At 36.7% G+C, this 10938-nt stretch overlaps 1 protein-coding gene across 1 annotated transcript in view; it reads right to left on the bottom strand.

The window, feature by feature from the left end:
• Positions 1 to 10938, bottom strand: part of LOC107594945 (catenin alpha-1) — a 123827-nt gene that overhangs the window by 93514 nt on the left and 19375 nt on the right. Inside the window, exons 5-6 of the mRNA XM_016285176.1 lie at positions 4737 to 4856; positions 3280 to 3444 (exon numbers count right to left, since the gene is read on the bottom strand). Of these exons, the coding sequence (XP_016140662.1) occupies positions 3280 to 3444; positions 4737 to 4856 (285 nt within the window). The remainder of the gene's footprint in view (positions 1 to 3279; positions 3445 to 4736; positions 4857 to 10938) is intronic.

Here is a 10938-nt window from a genome sequence, read left to right as displayed (position 1 = left end):
CTCATGTTTGAACAGACACATACACAGAATTATGTCAATAGTACCCGTCTCGACGATCATTCTCAAACGCAGTCGGTTATGTTTTTAATGAACGTAAACAGCTGAGAAAGAAATCGGATGTGTATCATTATACTGGATCCGTGCAGTCGGTTTTAAAGGGACAGCAGCCTATAAATACGTGCTGCTGAATATGTCACTAATGTTAACAAAACGGATACAAAGATTAATCTAAATTTAATTCATACAGTGAACACTATGCAGTGTTATTTTACACTTAATTATTAAATTTCTGTACCTGAATACTACGGTTTATATGATCTATGCTTGTAAATTGTGTATTTCTTTTTTTCTCTCTTTTTTTTTTACTGACTGTTCACTTGCCTTTAAATCACGTTTGAACTTTCTCAGACTATAGTTTTTGCTGTGGTATATGAAGTACTTAAAGTGTATGGAAAGCAAAGTTACAATGAAAAAAAATTGTCTTTTTTTTTTTTTTTGTATGTTCACACTGATGTTAAAATGACATTATGATTTGTGACATTACTTTTTATGTAATGCTAAAACACTGCTGGTCACTTTCAGAAGTTGTAGTGATTCTTTCTTTTCCAAGAAAGAATATGAAACAAATTGGTTATATAATTTTAATTTTTAAATATTTTAAAATATAATTGAAATTGATTTCACAACTTTAAGCAATATCCTATCGCATATAGAATTTAACAAGGTATCACATCGCATTTTTCTTCAATATCGCACAGCCATGCCAATATCTTCTGATGATTGCTTTAGTTTTAACCAGGGCTTTTTGTTGCTCAGGGCTCTTTGTGTTGCATTCAAAGCAACACAGATCCCAACAGCCAAGAATAAGGGAAGCAAAGCTGGTTTACAACAATTATGGGAAACAAGTCTTGGTGATGCTTCAAGATGCTTGATGTTTTCATTCTGTTAGCCACAAGGGCAATTGACTTAGCAGCTTTTCACAAAGAATAGAATAGAGGTGTTTAGAGACGTGCCTTTAAAGAGTTTAGCAGAGAGTTGTTGGAGGGAAAACATTACGCAAGTAAACTCCACAGAGTGAGCTAATTATGTAATTCAAAAAAAAATTCAATTTTTGTATGGATTCAGCATTCTATGATTTCACTTATCTTTCAAAACTAATTAAATTAATTCTCAATTAAAGCTGCAAAAGACACCCGCATCAGCAATAACTGGAGACCCAAAAAAAGTAATCTAGTTAAAGGCAAATGACAACAGAGTTAGCAGACATTCAATCATACAAAACTAAGACTATGATGGGTCTTCATCACTTGAAATAATTAAAGAAGGTAGTTTCAATTTTTGTATGGATTCAGCATTCTATGATTTCACTTATCTTTCAAAACTAATTAAATTAATTATCTCAATTAAAGCTGCAAAAGACACCCGCATCAGCAATAACTGGAGACCCAAAAAAAGTAATCTAGTTAAAGGCAAATGACAACAGAGTTAGCAGACATTCAATCATACAAAACTAAGACTATGATGGGTCTTCATCACTTGAAATAATTAAAGAAGGTAGTACAGTAGTAATAATTCAGCTATCTATAGATCGATCTGACAAGATGAGCTCTATACAGCATTTTAAAACTCCCTAGAAAAGCAGCAAGCAAGGTCAAGTGTAAAAACTGGGCCAATCACATAGTGCAGCACAATCAATATAATGGAGGTCCGAGGGTTCCGATAATTCTAGCAGCCACAGGTACGGATAGAGCTGCAGGCTGCTAGAAATCTCGACGTGCTTTGGGCAGAGTATTGATTGGCTAAGGAGGAAAAAAAATCTGGACATTTGCTTCACTTACAATTAACCATGTTACACTGTTAGCCTTGGGTCACCACAAATGCATCATTTTGAAAACTCTTAATTCATTTAAAACAGCTCAGATTAATTGCCTCTCACAGATACCCAGAAATCTGATGAACCATACGCAAAAAAATAAAAAAATCTATAAACTTAATTTTGTTGCCAGCATTACATTTTGTCTCGCAGTGCATCCAGCCGCCTGGCTTCACATGATTAAATTATCACTTCTTAATGGTTTTGAGCTGAAAAGGACAAGAGAACAGCAAATGACAAAGGCCTGATGCTGTGGAATCCAGCCCTGGGTGTAAAACAAAGAGGACCGATACAGTTGATAAGTTCCTCGACAAACGTGACAATGCATTTTGGGCTCCAGTCAGAAGCAGAAATAAATAAATTAAAAAAAAGAGGATGTCAGTTAATTGTTGTAGAATGATGAGGGATAATCGCAGCGTGTAAAAGGGAATGAGAGATGGGTGGAAGGGAGAGAAAGTGAGAACAGAGAAACTGACTCATGCTACTACACCTACAGTTCTCTAGATGACTAATGAATTCTACATTAATCTATCAACTTCCAGATGTATTCGCAGTCAAGTGGGAAGATGAAAAAAAATGGTGATTTCATCCTATGAGAGTGAGGAAGCAAAAAGAGACAAGATATATATATATACGCATCTATATATATATATATATATGGTCATTTTGACCCCACGGGGTGAGATCTTGCGTGGAGCCCCAGATCGAGGGAGATTATCAGTGGTCTTGTATGTCTTCCATTTTCTAATAATTGCTCCCACAGTTGATTTCTTCACACCAAGGTGCTAACCTATTGCAGATTCAGTCTTCCCAGCCTGGTGCAGGTCTACAATTTTGTTTCTGGTGTCCTTTGACAGCTCTTTGGTCTTGGCCATGGTGGAGTTTGGAGTGTGACTGTTTGAGGTTGTGGACAGGTGTCTTTTATACTGACAACGAGTTCAAACAGATGCCATTAATACAGGTAACCAGTGGAGGACAGAGGAGCCTCTTAAAGAGCAAGTGCTCTCTTTAGCAGAGCGACGCCACTTCTGACACCACTGTGTGCAAAATTTTTCAACAGCTAATCGAGGCAGAGGAAATCTGAGCAAACCCTCTCACCACAAGAGACGGAGACAAGTACCTGTGGTGACTGATTTGTTGCAAATTTAACAGGAGGATGCTGAGGAGGTTCACCTAATTGACTTTACTCATATTGCCCAGGCAAACATATATGATACATCATAACAGAATTGTTGATATGAGCTGGACTAATAGACGCCCTCTAATTAGGGATGTTAGAGATTAAATGAAGTGCTGTGCTAATCTCTTAAAGCCTTCTCTCATCATTTCATGACAGAGAGCATCCATTTCAAAGTAGCAAATAAAAACAGTATCAAAAAACGCATCAAGAGCAACAGTCTGTAAACACTCTGCTGCAGCTGCTTGTAGATGAGGTCCCGGTTGGCCTTGTACGCGGCCACGTCTGGGTGCTGCAGACAGGCACGCGAAGCCGTGTACAGCATGGGAACGTTCCTCTGCAGGACGCCACGAGCTGCCGCCATTTGGTCCTTGTGATGGACGTCCTTGAGTTCCTGTCATATGAAGAGGGAGAATTCAGGGGTGATGTTATAGGCGTGTCATAATTAGGACATTAAAGAGAACCCCCAAGGGCCCACACATGCTCATAATCAGATTATGACCATACAGCCTGGCAAATATGCCATTGTAGAAACACGTGCCATGTGGAACCCAAGTAAATATGATCACTTCTGTTAAGTGAGCACATTGGGTAATGCGTCTACTTTTTTTATTGCCAGTGTACATAAAAATGAGTCAGAAGGAAATCTTTTTTTTTTTTTTCTTCAAGCCATAAGTGCCACATTTTTAAGAAGACGTGTCAAGTTAATAATCAACGGCCTGCTCCATACGCACTTCGTCTAGCTGTTTGAAAGAGGGAACGCATCCTGCGTGAATGCCCTCTAATCTCTGAAGTGTTGCTGTTGCTGCCCCATACTTAAAGTCAGTGTGCAGCGTTGACACAAATTGCTGTCTGTCAGAACACAAGTTAAAGCCAAAAAATACACTTTGTGTCCAGTTTGAGTATAGTTGACACAGGATTCTGATCTATATGAAATGTTTTGAAGATGAGGGGGGAAAAAAAGGGACAATTTTTGTGCTTTCATGATCGATCTTTGCTGTCAAACCTGAGATCTCCCAAGTGTGGACTAGCCCTCACTGAAAATGACTTCTGTTCTCAGTGGGAAAAAAGCATAACTCCTGAGACGGAAGTGTGTAAAAATTTTTTTTAAAGTTTAAGAAGTTAAATACCACAGCAATTTGCACCTTGGGAGTGAGGCTGTAGCATCTGCCGACTGATTCACAAAAATAGGCCCAGTGTAGCATGAGAGGGGAAATCACACTGAATAAATAAAATGAACATCTCTACTATTATATAACTATAATTATATTTGAGCGGAGAAATAATTAGCATTGTCAAGATATAATAATCTAATAAAATCTCGATTGCAAAACAACGTTCTTTCTATTAATCAGTGAGCTCACCTGGAAAATTCATCCTGAAATCCATCACTGCTGAATACTGCTTATCCTGATAAGCCCCCAAAAAATCCCAAAGACCCAATTCTCATATCATTTAAATGGATTTTGTCATTCTAGCTGCTCAAACCCAGTCTTGCTTTTCCCCTCTCCGACCGGTACAAAGAAGATTGTTCGTGCTTACACGCGTCAAATCTTCAACCTGTGCTACATAGCTCCTTATTGCACATGTGGGTGGAGGATGCATGCTATTCGAAGTCAATACATCCCCGAATGAAATCTCCTCAGATTATGAGAACATTGGGTACGAGGAGTGGCTGCATTTTACCTGCTGCCTCTTGGCTGCCATCATGTTCAGTTTGTCCACCTCCGGTTTCAAAGCTTTGTATTGGATACCCAGGTCCTGCTCAGTGCCAGCGTTGCGCACCTTCACCAGGCTCTCCTCAACCTGTGGGTCAAGCATAAACCATTAAAGAAAAAAGTCTTAATCTATGGTCTATGTTCTAAGTGCGACATTTGAAAATCATTCATGCGTTTATCCTGAAGGCTTTGTATTTCTTAATCACCATAAAACTCTATTAAAAGGGCCTTCTGGGATATATTAATATTTAGAACTTATTGTGAGCTTTTCCTCTTTTTATTGATAGAGACCAAAGAAAGAACTGGAGAGAGGGAGAAAGAACAGACCTTACTAGCTGGATATATAATAAAACATCTAAATACTACAAATATTTAATTTACAATTATTTACAGTATATGCACAAATATATAGATATAAAAATGTACATAATATACACATGTATTATATATAAATGCATTGATCGCTGTGCTGAAATAAAAAGGAGAAAGCAAAGCTGTAAAAATTAAAAGGCATCAATATGAAATTATTGTACTGAAAAATGATTAGTGACATATCCAGTGAGCCAGAAAATCTGCCACCTACATTCAAATTGTAATCAGTGCACCTCTTGAAATAAAAAAAATAATAATAATAATAATTGTGTATATATATATATATATATATATATATATATATATATATATACAGTGGGTACGGAAAATTTGATAACTCAAGCCAAGCTCCCAGAACAATTCAATGAAGAAAAGCAGCAAGAAAAACAGTGCCTACTCTTCCAAAAAAAAGCTTCAGCTTCCACTTCCATCATGAACTTAAAGCGAAAAACACTAGCATTACAATCTAACTGTAACACTGAAAAAATAATCCACCTGTATCATATTATATATTTTCAATGAAGGGAGACTTTACACAGCCCTGCCAACATGGTGAAATCATTTTGTGCACAAACGTGACAAGATCTCTACGCTGCATCAGGGACTACACAAAGTGTGATTCAATAGTGTGTTGCTTGCAGAAAACAGAAAGTGGATGTAATCTAGTTTGTGCCAACAACCTATAGACTAAATGCAAACAAATCTGATATAAAACCTATGTGAAACACAAATTGTAGACTACAGGAATGCTTGCAATATGCAGGGCTTTCTTTTTAAATATGAAGTGTTAATATTCACACACAGTAACTGGGTTTGCCGTGCATATAATTACTGTTGGAGGAAGCTCAAGAAGAGTTGGGCAGTAAACCCAGAGGGTAATAAAATCACTGACACCAGTGCAGATGATGAAGAGGGTAAATAGGACTAAACTCAGGCATCTTTTTGTGTGCTTTACCCAGCCTTCTGGACCAAAGCCAGTTCCCTGCGGTACTCCCTTCGGCTTTAGCTTTTTCTCAGATCCAGAGACTGACGAGGGGTAGAGATAATGAGGGTTACAAATGGAAATTTGAAATCAGTGGTGGACTGAGTCTAAGTGATACAGCAAGATAATAAAGTTCAAAATAACCTTGCTATCAGCCATCTACAAATGTAAATGTTAGCACCAGTTAAACACACACATTTTGGCTAATTTCCAGCTCAAAACTTTTTTGAGAAGAGTTTGAAAAAGTGTCATATTTCAAAAAGACCAGCCTGATACTTTGCCAGAGTTTCTGCTGGTTGGCATGATGTGAGCCACTCCGAAATGAAATGGAAATTGCTGGGCACATACTCTGCCCATTTTCACATAACCCCTCCAGGCATGTCTAGAGTGATCAAAATGTTAAAAGAATCATTCACCCAAAAATGAAAATTGTGTCATCATTTACTCTCGACAGACACCAAAGGTTCTGATATTTCTTACAAGTGAAACGTGACATGCAAATAAATATGCATATGCATGAAAGAGATTTGTGAGCTACAACAGAGGGTAAGATGAATAGTGAATATAAGGACTTAAAGCTAATGCATGGCTTCAGAAAACTTGTATTACAGGGTGAGAATCATATAGACCACTTTTATAGGTACTGTTTTTAAGAATGAAAGCTCATGGTTATCATATATCATGGAAAACAGCATCTCTGATGTTCATTTAATCTCCACACAGGTCTGGAACTACACCAATGTTCCAACGTTTGGGGTCTGTAAGATTTTTAATGTTTGTGAAGGAAGCCTCTTATGCTCACCAATTATTTGACCAAAAACAAAGTCATACTGAAATATAATTACAATTTAAAATAACGAAATGTTTTCGATAACGATTAGACAGTATTTTGCCGAGTGTGTTATCGTGCTGATATCTGACTACCGTGGATAGCTGCAGTTTTTTATATTATTCATATTCTGTGTGGTCAGTTCACATCAGTGATAGAAATTAATATTTTCATAAGTTTAAATTGATTTATACCTTTTATGGGCAATTTTACCTTTAATAAAATCATGTTTTTCTAAAAGTGTGCATCTTTTGAGTCAAATTGTTACATTTAATCAGTCAATTAGAATAATAAGACATTTAGGCTGTTACCAAACAAATGAAACCAGTATCAACAAAATTAATCTTTGCAGAAGTTGCATCTGAAGTGGCATTTACACACTGTTTAATGCAGCTCAGAGGGACATGAAGTGCTTTAACCTGCAGTTACAAATGCATAATGTTTTTATATTTTAAAGGGGTGGTTCACTGGATTTTTTTCTAGGCTTCATTGTGTCCACACACAAACGCAGTACCAGGTCACTGAAACTGAACATTTTTGAAAACTCCTGCCAGGGTGAAGGTTTTCAAAAATTCCGGTTGCAGTGTTATCGTGTAGACAGTGAAACAGGACGTTGGAGCCTGCGCGGTTATCTCCGCCTACTGGAAACTTTTTCAGGCTTCTGATTGGCCAAAATGGCTTTACCGTTGAGATTATATCGCCACCTGTTGGTTTGGCATGCTCTTGAAAGGGCTTCATAACATGCGTTTTCAAGTGGACGGAGATTTTTTTTTTAAAACTGAAGAAAAAAACTTTTTTTCTTGATGGCTTCGCCCTCTTTGCTGCCTTTTCCCGAGGGCGGGGTTTATGTCGTCATGAACCCGGGAAGTAACTTCTTGTAGTCCCTACCAGCAGTTTTTGTAGGCATTAAACTGCCAGAATTTTAAAAGACGATATCTCCGTTTACATTGAACTTTTAGCTTCGGAACTTTGCAGATATTGTTTATGCTCAAACAGCAACATTACACACTAACTAACCTTAAAGTGAAATCGCAATGAACCACCCCTTTAAACATAAAACACTGAATACTGATATTTTAAATTTAAAAAATGAAAAGATACTTTAAATGTGAAATTATATTAATAGACTGAATCATGCAGTGAAAGAACGCACTCTAAATGCGTATGCGCACTAAGTTAGTGTAGTCACTTATGCGTGCACTCTGTAGTAGGGTTGGGTACCGAAACCTGGTGCCATAAGTAACCGGTATGCCACTTAAACACCTGAGCAATATATTGAAATATTTGTCCTGGTTCTCCGGAATGGACGTAAGAAGCATGGGCATCACTAGGTAATTTTTAGCGGGGCTATAGTGATTAGCTCCATAAACCGTATACAAATTTGTGATCGCCTTAGAGTCAGTCCCCTTTAAATTTCATATGAAAACGGCGGCAGACTTGGTCTCCTCCCTGTCTTTCAGCGCGCTCTTCAATCCGCAGACTGTGGCGGCGCAACACGAGCGGACTCAAACAGAAACAGAGGACACAAGGTTTGTGTTTATTGATAGATTGTTATAATATCTGTATCTGTGCAGTTCTGTGTCATAAATACAGTTTACAAAAGGTCACGAGGGAGCAATCGGTTTCCCATCTACTGTAAAGTTTTCACTGCGTTCACCCCTCATCACACCACAGCTGTTTCCTCCAGCGAAAATCTAGCCCATAACACATACTTTATAAAACGATCATGCTGCTATTTTCATTTGAAAATGTAATATTTAATATAAAACACATTACAGTGCATGTGGCATACCATAGTCATTCACAGAACTGATTAAAGAGTGACAGACAGCACTCAAAGTCAATTCACTCATTTTAACTAAATATCAGTGTGATTGACAGCGATACAGTGGAAACATTATGTGTGGTTTTGTATTAAATAATGACCCAGATCGTAAAATACATTTATTAGCCTTAGAGTAAGAGAAGCACAACTCAGGAAATGAGAGCATATGAGGAGCACGTGAATGCTATGTATATTTATTTTTTATATTTTTAATGTTCTTTAATGTTATCCATCGGGGGGTTTTTTGGTGGCTCTTTTTTTAAAAGTATCGGTTCAGGCACTGTTTAGGCACTGGTACCGTTTTAAAAGTAACTATTTGGCACCGGTAACGTAAAAAACCCAATTAATACCCAACCCTGCGTTTTGTTTGGTTTTTGCTAAATATAGGCTACTCAATTTCATGATGTCTCACGAGTTGAGTATTTGCGCTAAACCTGCGCAGATTTGGCTTGCACGAATGTCCCCAAGAAATTATTGTGTGAACAGAACTTACGAAAAGTTCCCCGCCACAGCTGATTTAAACCCACATTTGGCAGGTTGGCGGGTGTTAATTTCAAACCCTGTGTGAGTGTGTGTATATATATATATATATATATATATATATATATATATTCATAATTTATTGATTCTCCCTAATTCCTCTCTTTCATCTTTTAAATATTCCTTTCTAAAATAGCCTAACGCTTACATACACTCAGAAAGTCTTCCAGTTTTGTGGACGTTCACACAAAGGTCACTAGTCCACAGCATTTGAGCACTGGATTTACACAAAAATCAGTTCAGGTTTAAGAAGTGTTTCAACTTTGCATCAGCTACTAGTGAACATACATTTTTATTTGCATTATCACTCAAGAGGTTAACCGCTTTGGAAGGCTTTTGTCTTTCAAACACATTAAATGCACAATTCCACACTATTTCTTATTTACATGTAAAACTTTTTTGTCAGCCGAACCTCTTATAAATACTTGAAGTACCCCTAAGATTTTAAATTAAATATTTTAATAAATAAGTATCACATTTACATCTTCACGGTTCTCTGGTGTTGGTGAATGGTCACATGACATGCAGGTAAACAAAACATATTTCATTTTTAGTAAGCATTTTATTATGTTTGTTGTTATTTTAAAATAATTTATGAATTATTTGAAATCTATTAAAATTATTATTTTAATTTTACATTTTTATGATTTAATTAATTATTAGCTTTTCATTAAACTCACGAACCCCCTGCAGTTCCTTTACGAACCCCAGTTTGGGAAACCTTGACGTAATGTTTAACTTCATGTTGTTCATAACAAAAGAATGGAATATATTTTCTTTCTCTGTATTTTATATCAATTTGGTACAAGATTATCTTATTCAGATCAATGTGATAAATGAGTTAGGTCGAAAGTAATCTAAAAGTAGTCTGATTATATTACCTAAAATGCGTAACGTAATGGATTCTGTTACTTACTACAATTTTTGTCATGTAATTTGGAATCAGTAACACACACTAATTTGTAAGTAATTACACTTTATTAGACACTACTGTGGCATTTTCAGTATCACTAGTAAAACTTTTAATTGAAGTATAAAGCAACCATTCTGAGTCATTAGTAAAAAGACAACTGTAACTAATGAGATGAGAAATGTTACTCTTAACTACTGGGAAAGATATTATATAGCCTCTTATAAATAGACACTAAATAAGCACTGGTAAAGTTGGAGTAGAAAATAAATACTGTAATAAGTATTATGCTAGTATTTAATAAATCATACTTGTGAAAATTTAAAAGATACTAGTCACTGCTGGTATGACTGACTAGTAGTTAAAAATAGCCTACTAGTAACATTAAAATGATACAAGCTAGTTTAAATACTTCCTTCATAAATGTTTTGCCTGATTTAAAATGATTAATAATATTATAGAGCATTATATACCTAGCCTGTGCATGGCTCCGGACTGAATGTTCTCCTATGCTATTTACTGGTTTGGCGTCCTGTAGGCATATTTGCAGTCCTTTGAAGCACGCCTGAGGTCACTGATCTCTCAGGAGCAAAACACCACATTCTTTTTTTGTGTGCCCAGCAGAGCAGCTCTTTGACTTCTTTGCCCATATAAGGCAGGAGATACCATGGCAACCGTGGGCTTGAATAGCTGTGTCAAATCCCTCCGCCCC

This window comes from Sinocyclocheilus grahami, unplaced genomic scaffold, assembly GCF_001515645.1.
Source record: "Sinocyclocheilus grahami isolate Dianchi unplaced genomic scaffold, SAMN03320097.WGS_v1.1 scaffold193.1, whole genome shotgun sequence".
Lineage (NCBI taxonomy): Eukaryota > Metazoa > Chordata > Actinopteri > Cypriniformes > Cyprinidae > Sinocyclocheilus > Sinocyclocheilus grahami.
The sequence above is the reverse complement of the archived record's forward strand: the minus strand, read 5'-3'. Positions and strand labels throughout refer to the sequence as shown.